Genomic DNA, 23,190 nt, shown 5'->3' with positions numbered 1-23,190 from the left:
GAGCCTGCCACCGAGGGACGTGCCCTTGACCGGAAATCGAACCCGGGACCCTTCAGTCCAAGGGCCAACCACTGAGCCACACCGGCCGGGCTGGAGGGATAGACTTTTAAAGCTTTTGAGATTCTGTCGCTAAACCACCCAGGGCCGGCGCCCGGGCCTGGGGACTGGGTCACCCCCCTGCAGCGCCTCCTCTCCCCCGCCGCACCCCCAGGCTGCACGCGCGGTTCTACGAGCTGGCCCCCAACCTGGTCCCCATGGACTACAGGAAGAGCCCCATCGTCCACGTGCCCATGAGCCTGATCATCCAGATGCCGGAGCTCCGGGTAGGTGAGGGGGGGCCGCTGCCTCGGGCGGAGCAGGGGAAGCCTCGGGGGGCAGCAGGAAGGGGGGTGACGGGCGGGCGGGGCACAGGGACCCTGTCCCTCTGAACGGGCTCCACGCGTCGCCGCTCTGCGCCTCGGTTTCCTCGCTGCCCTGTGAGTCAGCGAGCTGTGTGCGGGGCTCTGGGGGGCTGCCATGAACAGCCCCCCCCCCCCCCCCCCGCTGCCCAGGCCTGCGGGGCTCGGTGATTCACGGCCCTTCCGTCTGCTTTTTCCTTTTATTTTTATTTTACTTTATTTTTTTCATCCTCATCCAAGGATATTTTCCCATTGATTTTTAGAGAGAGTGGGAGAGAGAGGGAAAGAGAGAGAAACATCGATGGGTTGCCTCCTGCACATGTGCCCCGACCAGGGCCCGGGGAGGAGCCTGCAACTGAGGTCCATGCCCTTGACGGGAATCGAACCCGGGACCCTTCAGTCCGCAGGTGGAGGCTCTATCCACTGAGCCACACCGGCCAGGGCTGTTTCTTCAATATGTTTACATTGATTTCAGAGAGGCAGGGAGAGGGAGAGAGAGAGAGAAACATCCATGATGAGAGAGGATCATGGACCGGCTGCCTCCTGCACGCCCCCCACTGGGGATGGAGCCCACCCCTCGGGCCTGTGCCCTTGACCGGGAATCGAACCCGGGACCCCCTGGTTCCTAGGTCGAAGCTGAGCCTCTGAGCCGCGCTGGCCGGCCCGCGTCTGCTCTTTTAGATAAGTTTTCTCTCCCCCCCTCGCCTGGCTGTGGCCTCTCACTGCAGGCTCATCGCAGCATCGCTCCCAGGTTTCTAACTTGCAAGGCGCCCCCTGGGTGGGGGTCGTGGGAAATGCAGGCCGGGGCTCAGGAGGTCAGGAGGTGGGGGGGGCCCCCAAGGTTGTGGTGTTAGTTCGTTTCTTTGGTTCATCCTCATCCGGGGAGATTTTTTCCGTTAAATTTTTTATTTTTTTTATTTTTTTATTTTTTTTAAATATATATATATATATTTTATTGATTTTTTACAGAGAGGAAGGGAGAGAGATAGAGAGTTAGAAACATCGATCAGCTACCTCCTGCACACCTCCTACTGGGGATGTGCCCTCAACCCACGTACATGCCCTTGACCGGAATCGAACCTGGGACCCTTCAGTCCGCAGGCCGACGCTCTATCCACTGAGCCACACCGGTTCCGGCCCGTTGAATTTTTTAGAGAGAGTTGGGAGGGAGGGCGAGAGACAGAGAGAGAGAGACACACACACACACACACACACACACTGATTAGGTGCCTCCCACACGTGCCCCGACTGGGGTGGGGGGATCAGACCTGCAGCCCCGGTACATGCCCCTGACTGGCAATCACACCCACAGCCCTGGCCCTGGCCGGTGTGGCTCAGTGGATAGAGCGTCGGCCTGCGGACTGAAGGGTCCCGGGTTCGATTCCCGGTCAGGGCACATGCCCGGGTTGCAGGCTCCATCCCCAGTGGGGGGCGTGCAGGAGGCAGCCGATCCAGGATTCTCTCTCATCATGGATGTGTCTATCTGTTTCTCCCTCTCTCTTCCTCGCTGACATCAATAAATTTTTTTTTTAAATTAAAACAAAAACAAAAAGCCTACAACCCTTTGGTCTGAGGGCCAACGTTCCAACCACTGAGCGACCCAGTCAGGGCCAAAGTTGTGTTTCTCCTAAGAGGCTCCCAGGTGGGGCTAGTGCCTCTGGTCCTCAGACCACATCTGCGTTTGGCATAAAAGTGTCACCCAGCCCCGGCCGGTGTGGCTCAGTGGATAGAGCGTCGGCCTGCGGACTGAAGGGTCCCGGGTTCGATTCCCGCTCACATGCCCGGGTTGTGGGCTCGATCCCCAGCGGGGGGCTTGCAGGAGGCGGCCGATCCATGATTCTCTTTCATCATGGATGTTCCTCTCTCCCTCCTTCCCTCTCCCTTCCTCTCTGACATCAATAAAATTATATTAAAAGCTTCATTTAAAACAGAAAAGAAGAATACCCTCCAGTGAGGATTAAGAAAACAGCAAAATAAATAAAAGTTCCATCCGTGTCTCCTTCACCCCTGACGTGCCTGCCCTCCACCAACGAGGACGCCCTGGGGCCCAGGGGACCTGTCAGACCGCCCCTCGCGGGGCCTGTGTCCCAGCTGTGACCTCCGTCCCGAGGGGCAGGCGCCCGGCCCGGCTGGAGCGGGCACGGAGCCCGGGGTCGGGGTCACTGGAGGAGGCCGCGGGGGCGGGAGCCCCGCGGGTGTCCCTGAGCCTCCGGGAGGGCGGCCCTGAGTGGCCGGGACCGGAGGAAGGCGTCGGTGGCCCCTGCACAGGCCGGGAGCGTTCCGGCCGCCGGGCGATGGCCAGCCCGGGCCTGATGGGCTCTCCGACCCTCCTGCTCGTCCCGTCCACTTGCCCCTCTTCTGCCTCCTGCTGGGCTGGCCCGACCCGGGCTGAGCGGACAGACGGCTGCCACGCTCAAGGGCGTCGTCCCCCCTCACACGTCCCGGCCGGAGGCGCCCCTGTCCCGGCCTCGCCCCCCGAGCGCCTCCTCCAGGGAGCACCTGGGCTCTGCTGAGCCTCTGCTCATCCTTTTGGTTTGTTTCTTCATTTTGGGGGGATTTATTTTGTTCATCCTCACCCAAGGGAATTTATTCCCATTGATTTCTTTTAATAGATATATATTTTGTATTGATCTCAGAGAGGAAGGGAGAGAGAGAGAAACATCAGTGATGAGAGAGAATCACGGATCGGCCGCCTCCTGCACGCCCCCCACTGGGGATCGAGCCCGCAACCCGGGCCTGTGCCCTGACCGGGAATCGAACCCTGACCTCCTGGTTCGTAGGTCGATGCTCAGCCACTGAGCCACGCCGGCCGGGCTCCACTCATTCTTTCTTTCTTCCTTTTTTTTTTTTAATCCTCACTGAAGGGTATTTTTCCAGTGGCTTTTTTAGGGAGAGTGGAAGGGAGCGGAAGAGAGAGGAACATCGACGTGAGAGAGACACATCAATTGGGTGCCTCCCAGACGCCCGTGGCCGGGGATCAAACCCACAACCCAGGCACGTGCCCTTGACCGGGAGTCGAACCTGCCACCCTTGGGTGCGCAGGCCGACGCTCTAACCACTGAGCCACCCAGGACGCCCTGAGCTCACCCGAATGCCACAGTGTGACGTGAGGTCACGGCGAGCTCGGCCAGGAGCCGGCCTGGTGCACCTCCCGTGGTCGAGCCACGCAGGCCTGTCACAGCCCCGCTGGGTGGGCGCTGGGGAGACCGGGGGCCTGGGTGACGGGGAGGCCGAGGCCCTGGGTGATGGGGAGACCGAGGCCCTGGGTGATGGGGAGACAGAGGCCTGGGGTGATGGGGAGGCCGAGGCTCTGGGTGATGGGGATACAGAGGACCTGGGTGATGGGGAGACAGAGGTCCTGGGCGATGGGGAGACCGAGGCCCTGGGCGATGGGGAGACCGAGGCCCTGGGTGATGGGGAGGCCGAGGCCCGGGGTGATGGGGAGGCCGAGGCTCCGGGCGATGGGGAGGCCGAGGCCCTGGGTGATGGGGAGGCCGAGGCCCGGGGTGATGGGGAGGCCGAGGCCCCGGGCGATGGGGAGACAGAGGCCCGGGGCGATGGGGAGACAGAGGCCCGGGGCGATGGGGAGACCGAGGCCCTGGGCGATGGGGAGACAGAGGCCCTGGGCGATGGGGAGGCCGAGGCCCTGGGCGATGGGGAGGCCGAGGCCCTGGGCGATGGGGAGACAGAGGCCCTGGGCGATGGGGAGACAGTGGCCTGGGGCAATGGGGAGACAGAGGCCCTGGGCGATGGGGAGACCGAGGCCCGGGGGGGCTCAGCCACCCTCCAGGGTCCCGTGGGCTGTGAGCTGTGTGGCCTGGGGTCCTCCTGGGCGCCCCCCCCCGCCCCGGTGACGCAGTGCCCCCCCCCCAGGAGAACCCCTTCAAGGAGCGGATCGTGGAGGCCTTCTCGGAGGACGGCGAGGGCAACCTCACCTTCGACGACTTCGTGGACATGTTCTCCGTGCTCTGCGAGTCGGCGCCCCGCGACCTCAAGGCCAACTACGCCTTCAAGATCTACGGTAAGGAGCCCGCGGGGTGTGAGCTCCGGGGGCCAGGCTGCAGGGGTGAGGCCGGTCCCGCCCTCCATCCTGTCCCCGCCGGCCACCAGGGGGCGCCGTGCACCGCCCATCCCTCCGCCCTGTCCCCGTCGGCCACCAGGGGGCGCTGTGCACTGCCCAGCCCAGGACACGCGTGTGTCCTCAGACAGAGGGGGTGGGGGGGACCCCGAGGCCCAGGGAGGGGCTGAGGCCCACGCACAGACCTGTCCCCGGCCACCTTTTATTTTCATTGACTTCAGAGAGGAAGGGAGAGGGAGAGGGAGAGAGAGAAACATCCATGATGAGACAGAATCACGGATCGGCTGCCCCCTGCACGCCCCGCACTGGGAATCGAACCCGCAACCCGGGCCTGTGCCCTGACCGGGAATCGAACCCTGACCTCCTGGTTCCTAGGTCCACGTCCAACCACTGAGCCACACCGGCCCGGCTCAGATGTGGCCGTTTGACATGTCTCGGCCGCTGTGGGTGTCTGTGGGTGTCTGTGGGGCTGCGGGGGCCACAGGGGGGTGCAGAGCTGCCGGTGGGCGAGCCCCTTGCTCCCGCCCGCCCCCCCCCCCAGCTTGGGGACAGGGACCCGGGTCCCTGGTGGGTTCGCAGCGAGGCCGGGGGAGGTGCTCGGGGTGGCCGTCCCTCCTCTGAGCACCCCCCTCCCCCCCGCACCCGGGTCCCCCCTCCCCCCACAGACTTCAACACGGACAACTTCATCTGCAAGGAGGACCTGGAGATGACGCTGGCCCGGCTGACCAAGTCGGAGCTGGAGGAGGACGAGGTGGTGCTGGTGTGCGACAAGGTTATCGAGGAGGCCGACCTGGACGGCGACGGCAAGCTGGGCCTCTCCGACTTCGAGGACATGATCGCCAAGGCGCCCGACTTCCTCAGGTGGCCCCGGGGGGGTGGCCCCGGGGGCGGGGGCGGCGTGGGCTGCGCCTGGGGGACCTGCCTCCCGGGGCCCGGGGCCGAGGCCCTGCCACCGCTCACAACCACGGCCGTGTCCGTGCCCGGCCGGTGCGGCTCGGTGGGTAGCGCGTCAGCCCGCGGACCGAAGGGCCCCGGGTTCGATTCCGGCCAAGGGCACGTCACCTGGGCTGCGGGCTCCGTCCCCGGCCGTGGTCGGGGCGCGTGCGGGAGGCAGCCCAGCAAGGTGTCTCTCTCACGTTGATATTTCTCTCTGTCTCTCCCCCTCCCTTCCACTCCCTCTGAACATAAATAGAAAATTGTCCTTCGGTGAGGATGAACAGAAAATGAATAAAAAAATAAATAAAATCAGCTCATTTTAAGCGCACCTGGTAAGATAAGGAAGAATAAAGGAACATTGAGGAAAAAAAAAAAAGCAAATAAATAGGAAACAGCAGGAGCAGATAGAAAGGTGCACTGAATTGTAAGCCACAGTGAGGGTTCGTTCGCAGAAAATAAATAAATAAAAATAAAATCAAGGAATTGGCTCAAAAACAACAGCGAAAACACGTGGTGCCCGCAGGCCCGGTGGCCGGGAGGCGGGACCTCACCCCCAGCCTGTGCCGGGCCCCCCATCCCCACAGGACCAGCCCCCCCAGGAAGGATGGGGCCTGGGGCCTGTGGTGATGGCGGGGGGGGGGGGGGGGGGCGGGGAGGGTCCCGGACACGGCCAGCCCTCAGCCTCTCCCTGAGGAGCCTCCCCCCAGCCCCTCACCCCCAGCCCAGACACCTCACCCCCCAGCCCAGGCCTCACCCCCAGACCCCTCACCCCCCAGCCCAGGCCTCACCCCCAGCCCAGGCCCCTCCCCCCCAGCCCAGGCCCCTCACCCCCAGCCCCGGCCTCACCCCCAGCCCCGGCCTCACCCTCTCCCGCCCTTGTCTCTCCAGCACCTTCCACGTCCGGATCTGAGGACGCGGCCCAGGTCCGGCCCCGACGCCCCCCGCCGTCCGCCTCTGCTGTCTGCACAGCTCTGACCTCCCAGGACCAGGACGGGAGCTGCGGCCTCGGGGGCTGACCCCCACCGACTCGTCCTCGGCCCTTTGAGCAAAAAACCCTCCACAGGGAAGGGGCGGGAGGAGGGAAGGGGCGGGGGGGGGGGGGGCAGGGCTCGCCAGGCCCCTGTGGTCCGGCCCAGCCCCACGGCCGGCCCCTCACAGGCCCTCCCTCTGCCCCCCACCCCCCTGTGCCTGGTTCCCCGCCCCCCCATAGAAATGCCCCCCGGGGGGAGGCCGGGCACCTGGGGGGCGGGGACCAACCAGTCTGTGAGCTAGAAACACACGCCCGGGCTACCCAGGGCAAAGGGGGGAGAAGAGCATGAAGTTTGTTTTTTTTAATATATTTTTATTGATTTCAGAGAGGAAGGGAGAGGGAGAGAGAGAGAAACATCCATGATGGGAGAGAACCATGGACCGGCTGCCTCCTGCACGCCCCCCACTGGGGATGGAGCCCGCGACCCGGGCCTGTGCCCTTGACGGGGAATCGAACCCTGACCTCCTGGCTCCTAGGTCCACGCTCAGCCACGGAGCCACGCCGGCCGGCCGGGCGAGGATGAAATCTCCACGAACTATGCAATCTTTCTCGAACCCCGCGCTGGGCTGCCGCCGCCCCGCCCGCCCCGTCTAGCCTCCCCACCCCCCGCCCGTCCCCGTGTGAAGCCGTGGGAACCGGGGGCCCCAGGGCCCCGGCCGGGTGTCCGCCCTCCCTGTTGGGGTCCTGCCCCAGCAGGTCCAGGGGTCCCCAAAGGTGTGGACGGGGCGTCCTCACGGGCGTGCGCTGCCCACAGGCCTGTGAACTGAGAGTAAAAGGCTTTCCCGTCCCCGCGCCGTCTGGTCTGTGTCTGCCGTCTGGTCAGCGTCCACGTCGCTCGCTCACTCCTCACCCTCGATCCTCCCTCCGTGGGCCCTCACCCCCGGGCTGGCCCTGCCTCCCCCCTGAGCCGGGTTCAGCGCCCGGGTCTGCGGGAGGAGGGCGCCCCCCCCCCCATCATCATCAGGGGAGCCCCACGCGGGGCGGATGCTCATGAGGATCGTGTCCGTTCCTTCCCTGACGACCGTGGTTCCGTGGACACTGACGGGGCCACCACGTGCCGGGCACCGGCTCTGGCCCTGCTCAGTCCCGACAGCTCCCATTTCTCTTTTTAAATATACTTTTTATTGATTGCAGAGAGGAAGGGAGGAGAGAGAGAGAGACATCGATGGGAGAGGGACCCGTCGATGGGCTGCCTCCTGCACGCGCCCCGACCAGGGCCCGGGCCGGGGAGGAGCCTGCCACCGAGGTCCGTGCCCTGGACCGGAATCGAACCCGGGACCCTTCGGTCCGCAGGCCGACGCTCTACCCACTGAGCCACACCGGCCGGGGCTGGGCTCCTTCTCTGGACAGGAGGGCGGCCCTGGGAGAGAGGACGTAGCTGCAGGCGACTGGCAGGTCCCTCCTGGGTGTCTCGGAGCCTGGCTCCCTCCCAGGCCGGGGGTGGGGGGGGACGGGGCTGAGGGCCTCCCGGGGACCCTGGCCGGGCTCGGGGACCAGGAGACCCAGAGCGGGGGAGGTCGGAGGCCTGGTCTCAGGGTCTGGGCTTCTTGTCCGCGAAGAAGAGCCGCCGGTACTTGTGGGGCTGCAAGGAGGGAAGAGGTGCTGAGCCAGGGTCCGGGACGGGGAGGGCACCAGGGTCACACCAGCCTGGGCTGGGCCGGGGCCGGGGTCAGGCCCTTCCCGCGGGAGCTCCACCACCAGCCCTCAGTGCAGGGGGTGGTGGGGGGGGGTCGGGGGGGGGGGAGGGGGCTGCAGGGTCGGCCCTCCCTCTCCTGGCTCAGGAGGCCGCGTGCTGAGCGTGCGGAGGCGCCCGGCATGACCTTCTAGGCCAGCGGCGTTCAACCTCCTCCATCCCCCGCACAGAGCCTACTGGCTGCCATTCTGCGGTGCAGCAAAAAGGATATTTCTTTGCCAATCTGACCCCAAAAATAGGTATAACTTCGATGGCTATTGTTGTATTGGCTGTTGTCATTTTTTTAAAATATATTTTTATTGATTTCAGAGAGGAAAGGAGAGGGAGAGAGAGAGAGAAACATCCGTGATGAGAGAGAATCATGGATCGGCCGCCTCCTGCACGCCCCCCACTGGGGATGGAGCCCACAACCCGGGCCTGTGCCCTGCCTGGGAATCGAACCCTGACCTCCGGGTTCATAGGTCGAGGCTCAACCACTGAGCCACGCCGGCCGGGCAAGCTGTTGTCATTTTTCTTTTTTTTTTTCTTTGACAATCTAAGGGGAAAGAGGTCAGTGCCCCTGACCAAAAAGTCAGGTAGAGCCTCTATATATATAAAAGCCTAAGCAACCTGCTGACTGGCCAGTAGCTATGACACACAATGACCACCAGGGGGCAGACGCTCCAACCAGTAGCCATGCTGTGCACTGACCACCAGGGGGCAGACGCTCCAACCGGTAGCCATGATGTGCACTGACCACCAGGGGGCAGACGCTCCAACCGGTAGCCATGATGTGCACTGACCACCAGGGGGCAGACGCTCCAACCGGTAGCCATGCTGTGCGCTGACCACCAGGGGGCAGACGCTCCAACCGGTAGCCATGCTGTGCACTGACCACCAGGGGGCAGACGCTCCAACCGGTAGCCATGCTGTGCGCTGACCACCAGGGGGCAGACGCTCCACGCAGGAGCTGCCGAGCTGCCATGACTTGGCAGCTGCAGTTCTCGGGTGACGCACCCAGAACCAGAGAGGAGGGAGCCCGATTCTGGGGTGCGTCACCCGAGACCCGCCCTCTCACAATCCGGGACCCCTTCGGGGGATGTCGCAGAGCCGGTTTCAGCCCGATCCCCGCAGGCCCGGCCGAGGGACCCCACGGGTGCACAAATCCGTGCACCGGGCCTCCAGTGTTTTAAAAATTCCCCAGGCACCCCAGTTGCAAATCGCTGCTCTACGTGCTGCCCCTGGGGCACCCCCTCCCGTAGCTGAGGGAACGCGGGTCCCGGGGAGGGTTGCTGAATGAGGATGCCCACCCGGCCGGCGTGGCTCCGTGGCTGAGCGTCGACCTAGGAGCCAGGAGGTCAGGGTTCGATTCCCGGTCAGGGCACAGGCCCGGGTTGCGGGCTCGATCCCCAGTGTGGGGCGTGCAGGAGGCAGCTGATCCATGATTCTCTCTCATCATGGATGTTTCTATCTCTCTCCCTCTCCCTTCTCTCTGAAAATCAATAAAAAACATATTTAAAAAAAATAAAAGAATACAGGATGCCCAGTTACAGCTCAGATAAGCACTGAATAATGGCCGGATTTGGAACATACTTATCCTTAAAAAAAAAAGGACTGGTTTCTCTGGAATTCAAGGTGACCGGGCTTCCTGTAACCTGTCTTGCTACATCTGGTCACCGTGCGTTGCCAGGGAAACCGCCTCGCCCAGAGTCACGTGGCAGGGAGTGGCCGCCCCAGACACGTCGGCCGGACACCCCTTCTCCACCTCTCAGGGGCTCTGGGACCCCCGGAGCAGCCTGGGGGTGGGGGGGACAGGGAGCCCCCGTTGGTCGGCTCCAGAGAAAGACCTCAGACCCTGGCCGGTGTGGCTCAGTGGGTAGAGCGTCGGCCCGCGGACTGAAGGGTCCCGGGTTCGATTCCTGGTAAAAAGTGCACGTCCCTCCGTCGCAGGCTCGGTCCCCGGCCCTTGTCGGGGTGCGTGCGGGAGGCAACCGATGGATGTCTCTCTCACGTCGACGTTTCTCTGTCTCTCTCCATCCCTTCCTCTCTCTCTCTCTCTAAAAATCCATGGAAAAAATATGCTGGGGTGAGGCTTAACAGGGAAGGAAGGAAAGAAAGAGAGAGAGAGAGAGAGAGGAAGGGAGGGTCCCCCTTCCCACCAGCTGCTCCCCGAGGGCACCCCGCCCCCCGTGGAGCCCACCTTGTGTGTCCGCCCGGCGTCCTTGCTCCTGGCCGCTGGGCTTTGCTCACAGGGGCTCCTGGCCTCAGGGGGCCCCGGGATCCTCTCATAGCCCCCGTCTGTGGGCCCCCACAGCCTGCCGGACGGGAGACCCGCCCCGGGAACCGGGGGCCTGGCGGGGCCGCCCCAGCAGCCTGGGATCTGCTCGTAGACGCTGCCTCCTCCCGGGGCCGGCTCATCGCCCGCCTCCTCCTCCAGGGAGCCCGCCGTCCTGATGAGCCTGTAGGTGTCGGGGGAGCTGGGCTGGGCCCGGGGGCTGGGCCGCGGGGACCCCTGGCTCCAGGGGGCAGCTGAGGGTCCCGGAGCCTCGGGCGGCAGGAGGCGGCCCCAGGGAGCCGGAGATGCCGCGGGGCTGGGAGCTGGGGTCCCCGGGGAGAGGGGGGGCCCCCGGCCAGCGGGCCTGTGCTGGCCTCTTCCGTCCCGGCCTCGCCTCTGGGCCCCCGTGTCGGGGGCGCAGGCCTGGCTGCCCGCGGGCGTCACTTTCCTCAGTTCCGCGTAGACCGTGTCGCGGGAGCCCCCATCCGACGGGTCCGGGAGCGAGGTCCTCCTCTCGGGGACGCGGGGCACCCGGCCGCGGGGCTGGGGAGCGAGGGACAGTGGACCCCGTCGAGGTCGCCCGCGGCTCGGAGGCCGGCGGGGAAACTGAGGCCCTGGGATGAGCCGAGCCCCCCTGCCCCACCCCACCCCACCCCACCCCGCCCCACCCTGGCCTCAGTTTCCCCCACCTGCGCCCGGGGCTGGGTGCATGGCCTTGGGACCCAGCCAGCGGCCACAGGGGACCCTGCGCACAGTCTTCAAAGTTGGGGTCACCAGGCTTCCCTCTCATCCAAGCTTATCCCGCCTCCAGGTGGTCCCCTGCTCCCCCCCAGCACCCTGCACCCCCACTCCCTGATCTGCCCGCCCCCCCCCAGCATCATCCTCCATTCCTGCAACAGAGGGAGGTGAGCTCCCGCGGTGTGTGTGGGGGGGGGGGGGCTCCCAGGACGGGTAGGAGGTGACCCGAGCCTCAGAGAGATGACAGGCCACAGAGGCAGCCACGGCCCCAGCCCGCAGCCCCTCGGTCCCGCCTCTGAGCTGGGCTCACCCCTCGCAGCCTGAGGGGCAGCCAAGGTGGCCCCGCCTTCCCGGCCAGCAGCCCAGCATCCTCCCCACCCCGCGCCCCCCTCCTCCCACGGGTGCCAGGGACCCACCTCCGGGCTCCGCTCCGCGTGGAGGAAGGGGTCCCGAGGCCTGGGCGGGAGGCGGGGGCTGCCGGCCTGGTCTGGGCGCCCCCAGGGGGACGGTCCGGCAGGTGCATCTCCCAGGCCCGGGGGGTCCCGGTGGAGGCCCAGGGTGATGGCGTCGTAGGGGTCCTCGTCCTGCGGCTGGGGGGGCGGGGGACACGGGGCAGGGGGTGTCGCACAGGGACTGCGGACAGGGCCTGGGACATGACCCCCCCCCCAGGTCCCTGAGTGTGGGGAGGCGCTGCCTCAGGCTCCCCTTGGCAACTAGGGACCACGGGCCCTGGCCGGTGTGGCTCCGTGGACAGAGCGTCAGCCCTCAGACTGAAGGGTCCCGGGTTCGATTCTTGTCAAGGGCACACGCCCGGGTTGCGGGCTCGATCCCTGGCCCAGGTCGGGGTGCATGTGGGAGGCAACCAATGGATGTGTCTCTCTCACATCGATGTTTCTCTCTGTCTCCCCCCTTCCCTCCCACTCTCTCTCTAAAAATAAACGGGCCCTGGCCGGTGTGGCTCAGTGGATAGAGCATCAGCCTGTGGACTGAAGGGTCCCGGGTCCGATTCCCGGTCAGGGCACAGGCCCGGGTTGCAGGCTCGATCCCCAGCGGGGGGCGTGCAGGAGGCAGCAGATCCGTGATTCTCTCTCATCACTGATGTTTCTCTCTCCCTCTCCCTTCCTCTCTGAACTCAATAAAAATATATTTTAAAAAAAACCATGGCCGTAGCCGGTCTGGCTCAGTGGATAGAGCATCGGCCTGTGGACTCAAGGGTCCCGGGTTCGATTCCGGTCAAGGGCATGTACCTTGGTTGCGGGCACATCCCCAGTGGGGGGTGTGCAGGAGGCGGCTGATGGATGTTTCTCTCTTATCGATGTTTCTAACTCTCTATCCCTCTCCCTTCCTCTCTGTAAAAAATCAATAAAAATATATTTTAAAAAAAACCATGAAGGACAGACATTAGACCATCTCTTTCATTAAAAAAATTAAATAAAGATAAACTTAAAAAAAAATCAATGGAAATACCCTCAGGTAAGGATTAATAAAACATAAAACAATAACCATGTTCGTAGGGCCCGTGGGGGCGAGCAGAGAGCTCCCGCCGGCAGGAAAAAGGGAGGAAAAGGCGTGTGTGCGGCCCGGAGAGAGTGGGGGGCACCCCAGGCCTGGGCAACCCCCCCTCCCCCGCCCGCCACCCTCACCCCAGGGAAGAGGGGCGCCTACCCGGGCACAGGCCGCGGCCAGGGTCTCCCCGAAGGGCTCGAACGGCGCCCCCTGGTGGTGGTGCAGCAGCGCGGCCAGGCTGGGGTGGCTGTGCGTGTCCCCCGAGACCAGGTAGCGCCGGTTGGGGAGCTGAGTGACCACAAAGTGCCGGCACCGGTCGCTGCCCCTGCGACAGGACAGGCGCTGACACCCCTCGGGCCGCCGGGCGGGCGGTGTGTCCCGTGGGGGTGGATGTGCAGGGTCCGGAGCCAGGGTCCCCGGAGGCACAAGGCCTGCCCCGGGGGGGTCAGGGGGGCAGGGACACGGGGCAGGAGGGACGCACTCAGCTGGGTGCAGCGTTTAAAGGGTGACACATGGCCGGCCGGTGTGGCTCAGTGGATAGAGCGTCGGCCTGCGGACTGGAGGGTCCCGGGTTCGATTCCGGTCAAGGGCATGGACCTTGGTTGCGGGCACATCCCCAGTGGGGGGCGTGCAGGAGGCAGCTGATCGATGTTTCTAAACCAGCGGTTCTCAGCCTGTGGGTCAGGACCCCTTTGGGGGTCGAACGACCCTTTCCCAGGGGTCGCCTAAGACCATCGGAAAACACATCTATAATTACAGATTGTTCTTGTGATTGATCACGATGCTTTCATGATGTTCAATTTGTAACCATGAAATTGGGGGTCCCCACAACATGAGGAGCTGTATTGAAGGGTCGCGGCGTGAGGAAGGTTGAGAACCACTGTTCTAAACTCTCTATCCCTCTCCCTTCCTCCCTGTAAAAAATCAATAAAATATATTTTAAAAATAAATAAATAAAGGGTGACACATGACCGGCCGGTGTGGCTCAGGGGATAGAGCCTCGGCCTGCAGACCAAAGGGTCCCAGGTTCGATTCCTGGTCAAGGGCACATGCCCGGGTTGTGGGCTCGGTCCCATGTGCAGGAGGCAGCGGATCCATGATTCTCTCTCATCATTGATGTTTCTCTCTCCCTTCCTCTCTGAAATCAATACAAATATATTTTTTTTAAAAAAAGAAAAGAAAAAGGGAAAAACTTGCTGTTCCTCCTCCTATCCTGAGCTCGGAGTTCCTCCTGCCCCACCCACCCCTTCCCGGCTGGAGCCTCACCCTAACCCAGTGACGGCGAACCTTCTGAGCCGGCGTGCCAGCATTTTGAAAAACCCTAACTGAACGCTGGTGCCGTGTCACATAGAGACATTTTTGGATATTTGCAACCACAGTAAAACAAAGACTTATATTTTTGATATTTATTTTATATATTTAAATGCCATTGAACAAAGAAAAATCAACCCAAAAAATGAGTTCGCGTGTCACCTCTGACACGCGTGTCGTAGGTTCGCCATCACGGTTATGTGGCCAGGGAGCGAGGGATGGGGGACCCCCAGGCCTGCGCTTACCTGCAAGGCTGGGTTATGGAGCCCGAGCCTGGGCGCCCCCACAACCCCCCCAGTCCCCTAGTCCCCCCCCCCCCCCCCACACACACACATACACACACAGGCTTCCTCTCTTACCTGTAAGACAAGATGTAGCCGGTGGCCCGGTCACTGAGGCGGACGAGGAAGCAGCCGACAGCTTGGTCCCTGAGCCGCTGCTCCGCCTGCCTGGGCGGGGGGCACGCCGTGAGCTGGGCCCCTGCCCTTCCAGCCCCTGAGAGGCCCCGGCCCGGCCCCCGGGGGGCACAGACGTCCGTCCGAGCCTGGGCAACCCGGGCCTGTGCCCTGGCGGGGAACCGAACCGGGCGGGAGGCAGCCGATCCATGATTCGTGGATCAGGGGTCAATGCTCAACCCCTGAGCCACGCCGGCTGGACTTGGCCCTTGTTTCCGGGGTGTCTGGACCCCCAGGTTTGCCTGGGACAGTCCCCGCTGAGAACTGGTCGCCTCGTCACTAACAACGCTCGGCCTAAATGAGGAGTGGGACAGGCCCCCAGATGTTTAAAAATAAAAAAACACCCAACAGCACATATTTTTATTGATTTCAGAGAGGAAGGGAGAGGGAGAGAGATCGAAACATCCATGATGAGAGAGAATCGTAGATCGGCTGCCTCCTGCACGCCCCCCACCGGGGATGGAGCCTGCAACCCAGGCATGTGCCCTTGACCAGAATCGAACCCTGACCTCCTGGCTCATAGGCAGACGCTTTAACCATTGAGCCACACCGGCTGGGCTCATCAAGTTCTTTTTCTTTTTTTTAATATATTTTATTGATTTTTTATAGAGAGGAAGGGAGAGAGATAGAGAGTTAGAAACATCGATGAGAGAGAAACATCAATCAGCTGCCTCCTGCACATCTCCCACTGGGGATGTGCCCGCAACCAAGGTACATGCCCTTGACCGGAATCGAACCCGGGACCTTTCAGTCCGCAGGCCGACGTGTTATCCACTGAGCCACACCGGCCGGGCTCATCAAGTTCTTTAGAGCCACCCCGCCCCTGCTGCCTGTCCGGGACCCAGTCTGTGTGCCGAGCGGGAGCCGGTGCCCCAGGGAACGGGGAGCCCCCCAGTCTGCTCGCCTGCCCACAGCTTCCCGGGGTCCCTGCCCAGCCCAGGGAGAAAGTGGGAACCAGGTTTGTCCTAAAGACCCCAGACCCTCTCCTCCTCCCCACAGGGCTGTGGGCCAGGCCGGGGCAGGTGGACGGGGGGAGGGGGAGCGCCTGCCCTTACTTGCGGGTGATGAATCCGTGGAACCAGGGGGGCAGGGCTCCGTCCTGCAGGACGAGGGGGGCCTGGGTCTCCATGAACCACCTCAGGGCCAGCTCCTGCAGCTCGGCCGCGGCCTGGCTGTCCCCTGGCCCCGCGGGCGCCCGGCCCCCGCCGAGCGGCTCCAGGCTGCCCTGCATGCTGGCCGAGCTCTGAGGCGGGAGCAGAGGCCAGGAGGCCCTATATCTGCAGGCACCCCAGCTCATTTGCCTGCACGCACCGCCCCAACCGCCAGCCGCACACAAGGGCCCATTGTCACCTTGGGCGGGTGGCTGGCTCCCCTTGGCTGACTGGAGACACTGGGGGAGGGTCGCCCCTGCACCCAGAGAGGGAGGGGAGGGGATCCCCGAGTGGCCCACTGGCCTTGACCTCTTTCCCCATTTCTCTCAGCTCAAGACCAGCCCTGAGTGAAGCCCACAGCACGGCCGCTGTGCAGGGAGCAGGGGGTTTAAATTCTATGCACGGCCCGGCCGGCATGGCTCAGTGGTGAGCGCCGACCTAGGAACCAGGAGGTCAGGGTTCGAATCCCGCTCAGGGCACAGGCCCGGGTTGCGGGCTCCATCCCCAGTGTGGGGCGTGCAGGAGGCAGCGGATCCGAGATTCTCTCTCATCATGGATGTTTCTCTCTCTCTCTCTCTCTCTCTCTCTCTCCCTTCCTCTCTGAAATCAATAAAAATATATTTTAAACAATAAAATAAAGACCAGCCCCGCTCACCTCTCCGAGAAAGGCTGTTTCCCCGGGTGGGGATTTTTCCCTGAAGTCATGGAGGGAATAAAACCCCTTCACTAAGTGCCGGGCGGGCAGTTAATCACTTTAACTACCAACAATCACGCTTAAGCGACATAACCTCTACTCCCTGGAATGGAGATGAGAAACACCCTAATCTTTGGAATAGAGATTGATAGGATTGGAATCAACTGGTATAAATACAGATGTAACCAGACCATAAAGCACAGAACCTGGGTGAGGGCCTTGCTCTCCACCTCTTTCCTTTGGGTTCTGCGGACGCTGCCCGGCTCTCGTCAGCCTCCGGCCGCCGCTCTCCGTGAGACCGAGCAGCATGCCTCCGATTAAACTGCAGAGTTCTGATGGAGAGATATTTGAAGTGGATGTTGAAACTGCCAAACAATCTGTGGCGACCAAGACCCTGTTGGAAGACTTGGGAATGGACGGTGAAGGCGACGATGACCCGGTTCCTCTACCCAATGTGGGTGCAGCAACATTGCAAACGCTCCTTCCGTGGTGCACCCACCGCAGGGATGACCCTCCCGCTCCCGAGGGCGAGGAGAACAAGGAAAAGCGGACGGATCACATTCCTCTTTGGGACCAAGGATTCCTCAGCGTTGACCAAGGAGCCCTGTTTGAACTCACTCTGGCTGCAAACTGCTTAGACATCAAAGGTTTGCTGGATGCTACAGGCAAGACGGTGGCCAAGGCGATCGAGGGGAAAACCCCGGACGAGATTCGCAAGACCTTCGACATAAAAAAACGGCTTCACGGCAGAGGAGGAAGCCCAGGTCCGCAGGGAGAACCGGCGGTGTGAAGAGGAGTGAAAAGCTGTGCCCGACGCTGGAACACCGGAAGGATTGTTCCGAATACTAGTCGCCCTGCGCTGCTTATAATCGTTAATATTAGGCAAAGGGTGGACACAGGCAGTAGCAAATCAATTGTATTAGCAGAGTATTGTCTTACCAATGGATGTGGACAACGGGGGGATGGGAGCATGAGTGTGCGGGGGTGGGGGGTGGAGGTAGGGGTGGGGGAGAGGTTGGGGGTTAACGGGGGGGGGGGGGATGAGGACACATCTGTAATACCTTAACTAATAAAAAAATAAATAAGAAAATAAAAATACATAAAAAAAAGACCAGCCCCGAATGAAGCTGCAGCACGGCCACCGTTAGCAAAGCAGTGGGTTTAAACTCCGCGTCTGCTGCCCTCACAGAGGCCGCCTGTATTTTGCTACAGTTCTGGGCTGATTAATCCCACTTTCCGCTCACGATGTAGCGTCTAGGCCAGCGGTTCTCAGCCTGTGGGTCGCGACCCCTTTGGGGGTCGAACGACCGACCCTTTCACAGGGGTCTCCTGAGACCATCGGAAAACACATCTATAATTACAGATTGTTTTTGTGATGAATCACGATGCTTTAATGATGTTCAATTTGTAACCATGAAAATCCATCCTGCATATCAGGTATTTCCATGACGATTCATCACAGCAGCAACATGACAGTGATGAAGTAGCCACGAGAATAATGTTATGGTTGGGGGTCCCCACAACATGAGGAGCCGTATTAAAGGGTCGCGGCATGAGGAAGGTTGAGAACCACTGGTCTAGGCTCTAGGGTCGTTATGGGTACCACCTGTGACAGCACAATGTTTAAGAACGAGGGAGCATGCCCGGCCGGTGTGGCTCAGTGGCGGAGCGTCGGCCTAGGATCCAGGAGGTCACGGGTTCGATTCCCGGTCAGGGCACAGGCCCGGGTTGCGGGCTCCATCCCCAGGGTGGGGCGTGCAGGAGGCAGCCGATCCATGATCCTCTCTCATCATAGATGTTTCTCTCTCTCTCTCTCTCTCTCTCTCTTTCCCTCTCCCTCCCCACGACTCTCTCCAAAAATCAATGGAAAAATAAAATAAAAATAGAAACGGGATACTGAGCCGTTCCTGGGCGAGCGGGGCTGCAGCCAACCTGAGTCCGGGAAGCATTCAAATGCAAAGAAACGCGTCTCCAGCATCGTTTTCCATGACGCGTTCCCTTCCCCCCTCCCTCTGAGGCCCAGACTTTCAAGGGCGGAGCCGGGGCATTTGCATTCGAAGACAAAGACTTTGTGTCCGGGAGGGGGCAGAGCCAGAGGGGGTGCAGCCTGGGGCAGGGGTGACGATTGGGGTGCCTAAGTCAGGCCCGGAGAGGGGGCCGTGTTTACCCTGAGAAGACGTGGGGGGACGGGGGAGGGCGAGGCCCTGGCACCTGAGGTCCCAGAGCAGCTCTGCCCGCCTCCACCCTGGGGGCCCTCAGGGCTAGACAAGGGACAGAGGAGGTTTCCGGCTCTGCAGCCTGAGAAGTGGGCTTAGAATCATCCCAATTGCTGGCTCCTGACCTTAAGTGAGGCAGTAACTTCACTGTGTCTGTTTCATTTGTGGGAACGGAGGGAGGGGGACCCGGCTGGCGTGGCTCAGTGGTTGAGTGTTGACCTAAGAACCAGGAGGTCAGGGTTCGATTCCGGTCAAGGGCACAGGCCCGGATTGCAGGCTCGATCCCCAGTGTGGGGCGTGCAGGAGGCAGCCGGTCCATGATTCTCTCTCATCATCTTTGTTCTTTTTTTAAAATATATTTTTAGTGATTTCAGAGAGGAAGGGAGAGGGAGAGAAATAGAAACATCCATGATGAGAGAGAATCATGGATCGGCTGCCTCCTGCACGCCCCGCACTGGAGCCTGCAACCCGGGCATGTGCCCTTGACCGGGAATCGAACCCGGGACCCTGCAGTCTGCAGGCTGTCACTCTATCCACTGAGCCAAACCAGCCAGAATTCATCATCTTTATTTTAAAATATATTTTTAATTGATGTCAGTGAGGAAGGGAGAGGGAGAGAGAGAGAGAAACATCAATGAGCAGAGAGAATCGTGGAGCAACTGCCTCCTGCATGCCTCCTACTGGGGATCGAGCCCACAACCCTGGCGTGTGCCCTGACCGGGAATCGAACCCCGACCTCCTGGTTCCTAGGTCAACGCTCAACCACTGAGCCACACCAGCCAGGCCTCTCTCATCATTGATGTTTCTCTCTCTCTCTCCCTCTCCCCTCCTCTCTGAAATCAATCTATATTCATAAAAGCCCAAGCAACTGTTACGACCAGTCAACTGGTCACTATGACGATGCACTGACCACCAGGGGGCAGACGCTCGATGTAGGAGCTGACGCCAGTGGTCACTGTGCTCCCACAGCCAACCTCCCACAGTCCCTGCCCCCCAGCTGGCCAGCCGGCCCTGATCGGGACTGGATGAGATGGTTCCCCATCGGCCCCAATCGCCCTCCAGGCCGAGGGACCCCACCCGTGCACAAATTCGTGCACCGGGCCTCTAGTAAAAATATATTAAAAAACAAACAAAAACAGAGCAAGAGAAAGGACCCCCCCCCCCCCCGCCCCCCGTAGGCTTTGGGGGTTGGGGAGCCGATCTACACAGGACAGTCAGTGGCTGGGAATCGCCGAGCACGTGCCAACCACTCAGCCCAGCTCCACGTCAGCCCGGGGCTGGGAAGTCCCCAGAATTCTAAGTTTCCATCCGTCTTCTGGAAACTTCCTCGTCCTGGGTCGTCCGTCCTCCCTCAAGGTCATGCTCTCCCGTAGGCCCAAGAGGTGGTCACGGATCCTCCGAAAGGTACTCTCTCCTGAGGGAGCTGCGTCTGGCCCGCCCTCGCGGGAGGAACCCCAGGAAAGGTCACCCAGAAAGACACTCACAGGCCATGTCTTCAGCCATTTTTTAAAAAAATATATATTTTTTAATTGATTTCAGAGAGGAAGAAAGAGGGAGAGAGCGAGAGACACATCCATGATGAGAGAGAATCATGGATCGGCTGCCTCCTGCACGCCCCCCACTGAGGATCGAGCCCACAACCCAGGCCTGTGCCCTTGACCGGGAATCGAACCCGGGACCCTTCAGTCCACAGGCCGACGCTCTACCCACTGAGCCAAACCGGCTAGGGCTTGTTTTGTTTTTAATATATATATATATATTTCAGAGAGGAAGGGAGAGGGAGAGAGAGATAGAAATATCAATGATGAGAGGGAATCATGGATCGGCTGCCTCCTGCACGCCCCACACTGGCTCCCAAATCTAAAACGAGAAAAGCACTAGATCGAAATGAATAAATGCGTAAGCGACTGTCTACACCACGGAATATTCCACCCGCTTCATTTCGTCATCATAAAATTTCCATCAGCCCGGCCGGCGTGGCTCAATAGCTGGGCATCGACCTATGAACCAGGAGGTCAGGGTTCCATTCCCGGTCAAGGGCACACGCCCAGGTTGCGGTCTGGATCCCCAGTTGGGGGGTGTGCAGGAGGCGGCCGACCCATGATTCTCTCTCGTCATTAATGTTTCTATCTCTGTCTCCCTCTCCCCTCCTCTCTGAAACCATTAAAAATACATTTAAAAATTAATTTAAAAAAAATAAAAGTTCCATCCTATCTGAACACGGTCTGGAGGTCAGGGCAGCTGAACGCACAAGAACCCCTCAGAGTGCAGAGAAACTGCCTGCCAACCCTCCACCCCTCGGCGCCCGGGGGGCACCCAGACCCCTGCCTGTCCCCGCCCTGGCCCCCCCAGCCTCCCGGCCGCAGGGGCACCCAGACCCCTGCCTGTCCCGGCCTTGGTCCCCCGGCCCCCAGGCCCCAGGGGCACCCAGGCCCCTGCCTGTCCCAGCCCTGTTCCCCGGCCCCCAGGCCCCAGGGGCACCCGGACCCCTGCCTGTCCCAGCCCTGGTCCCCTGGCCTCCCAGTCCCCCAGCCCCCCAGCCCCAGGGGCACCCAGACCCCTGCCTGTCCCAGCCCTGGTCCCCGGGCCCCCCCAGCCCCAGGGGCACCCGGACCCCTGCCTGTCCCAGCCCTGGTCCCCGGACCCCCTGGCCCCAGGGGCTGGGAGCCTGGTCAGCACTCCGATGCCTGACCTCTAGGAAAGAGAACCCCAAGGCGTGTTGATTTGCCTGCCACTTTGGTAGGGAAATGAGGCCTCCTGGGAGCTGGCTCAGTGCCTCCCCGCCAAGAGGGCTCTCTGGTGGGCTCCTCTCTGAAGCTCCGCCACCTGCGTAGGCTGAGGGCCTCTCTTTAAAAAACATATATATATATATATATATATATATATATATTTTTTTTTTTATTGATTTCAGAGAGGAAGGGAGAGGGAGAGAGAGAGAAACATCAATGAGCAGAGAGAATCGTGGAGCAACTGCCTCCTGCACGCCTCCTACGGGGGATTAGAGCCCACAACCCGGGCATGTGCCCTGATCGGGAATCGAACCGGGACCTCCTGGTTCATAGGTGGACGCTCAGCCACGGAGCCTCGCCGGCCGGGGCCTGAGAGCTTCTTGGAGCTGGAACCAGGTGCCCAGTCCTTGTCTGAGTCTCGGCGTTGCCAACAGCAGGCAGAGGCAGGGGGCAGGGCTGGGGCTGTGTGTGTGTTGGGTGAATTGGCTACCAGACTGAGGCCTTACGGGACATCAGGGGCTGTGCCAGATACCCTGTACTTATGATCCCGTCTACGCCTCACCACAGCTCCCGGAGGTCACGGCTACCATTGTGCCATTCTACCGGTGAAGACACTGAGGCCGGGGAGGCCCGGGGATCACACAGCCCCTCCCTTGTTGTGGGAACCCCCCACTGGCCTCCAGAGCCCAGCCGATCCCCCTCACACCCACCCCCCCATAAGGGCAGGAAGTGCGAAAAGCAAGTCCGCAGCCCGAATTTCCCCTTTTCAGCAAACGCAGCCACTTCCTCCTGGGCTGGCCATTTCCTTCTGGTCACTGGGTTTTCTGGAGGCCGAGGGGGCAGGGGCTCACGTGGACATGCAGGGCTGGCCCTCTGGCACCCAGCACGCCCGCACAGGGGACAGGACACTGGCATTTCACCTGAGAGACCTTCCCTCCCCAGAGACCTTCCTTCCCTCCCTTCCTCTGCTCGGGGAGGAAGCTCTGCTCTCGCTCGGACAGTCAGCGCTCACTTTTAAAAAGCAAACAGCCCTGACCGGTGTGGCTCAGTGGATAGAGCATCAGCCTTCGGACTGAAGGGTCCCGGGTTCGATTCCGGTCGAGGGCATGTACCTTGGCTGCGGGCACATCCCCAGTAGGGGGCGTGCAGGAGGCAGCTGATCGATGTGTTTCTCTCATCGATGCTTCTAACTCTCTATCCCTCTCCCTTCCTCTCTGAAAAAAAACAATAAAATATATATAAAAAGATAAAATAAAAAGCAAACACCTTGAGCCCAGCTAAGGAGGGTCAGTGGTTGAGCATCGACCTAGGAACCAGGAGGTCACGGTTCGATTCGAGGTCAAGGGCACATGCCGGGGTTATGGGCTCGGATCCCCAGTGTGGGGCGTGCAGAAGGCAGCTGATGCATGATTGTCTCTCATCATGGATGTTTCTCTCTCTCCATCTCCCTCCCTCTCTGAAGCCAATACAAAATAAGTAAATATATTTTTCTAAAAGTTTTGTGCCCACGGTATCAAGGGGACACCCTGGTGGGTTTCGTGCCCTGCGCACCCCCAAATACCCACTCTCCAAGGTAGAGGTGCAACAGTGCGCGCGTGAGGGCAGCGAGCCCCTACCGGGACCTCACCTGGGGGGCTTGGCCCCCCCACCCCCACCGCCTCGGAGTCCACGTCGACGGACTACAAGTCCCGGGCGATGTTGCGCGCAGGCCGTAGGCGGGACTACAACCCCCAGGCTGCCTTGCGCGGGAGGGAGTGGGCGGCGGTGCGGGCCGGCATAGGGCCGGTGGTTGTGGGCTTGGCGGGGGCTGGACTACAAATCCCAGGCTGCCTTGCGCGGGAGGGCGTGGGCGGGCAGGCGTGAGACCGGTGGGCGTGGGCGAGGCGTGGGCGGGACTACAACCCCCAGGCTGCCTTGCGCGAGGGCGGGGCGTCCCGGTGGGTGCGGCGGGCGGGCGGGCGGGCAGGCGCGGGGCCGGCGGCAGTGGGCGCGCGGCGGGCG

The 23,190-nt window shown here is 61.7% G+C and overlaps 2 protein-coding genes and 1 pseudogene across 2 annotated transcripts; 2 read left to right on the top strand and 1 right to left on the bottom strand.

Moving 5' to 3' along the window:
- Nucleotides 1-208: 208 nt before the first annotated feature.
- On the top strand, nt 209-7,229 carry CIB2 (calcium and integrin binding family member 2). The gene is made up of 4 exons (XM_070402935.1): nt 209-323; nt 4,272-4,419; nt 5,142-5,337; nt 6,301-7,229. The coding sequence occupies exons 1-4, from the start codon at nt 255-257 to the stop codon at nt 6,320-6,322; spliced, it is 435 nt and encodes a 144-aa protein (XP_070259036.1). The 5' UTR covers nt 209-254; the 3' UTR covers nt 6,323-7,229.
- A 208-nt stretch (nt 7,230-7,437) lies between these two features.
- Nucleotides 7,438-15,630, bottom strand: SH2D7 (SH2 domain containing 7). Its single transcript, XM_070402936.1, has 6 exons — nt 15,455-15,630; nt 14,304-14,393; nt 12,793-12,958; nt 11,544-11,717; nt 10,315-10,932; nt 7,438-8,024 (listed from the first exon to the last, which is right to left on the bottom strand). Exons 1-6 carry the CDS (start codon nt 15,628-15,630, stop codon nt 7,974-7,976), a joined length of 1,275 nt encoding a protein of 424 aa, XP_070259037.1. The 3' UTR covers nt 7,438-7,973.
- Nucleotides 15,631-16,551: 921 nt separating this feature from the next.
- Nucleotides 16,552-17,034, top strand: LOC139001185 (S-phase kinase-associated protein 1 pseudogene; annotated as a pseudogene).
- Nucleotides 17,035-23,190: the final 6,156 nt, after the last annotated feature.

Source organism: Myotis yumanensis, unplaced genomic scaffold, assembly GCF_028538775.1.
Source record: "Myotis yumanensis isolate MYYU_CA2020_CCGP unplaced genomic scaffold, mMyoYum1.0.hap1 SCAF_128, whole genome shotgun sequence".
Lineage (NCBI taxonomy): Eukaryota > Metazoa > Chordata > Mammalia > Chiroptera > Vespertilionidae > Myotis > Myotis yumanensis.
This window is presented reverse-complemented; position numbering and strand designations above follow the sequence as displayed.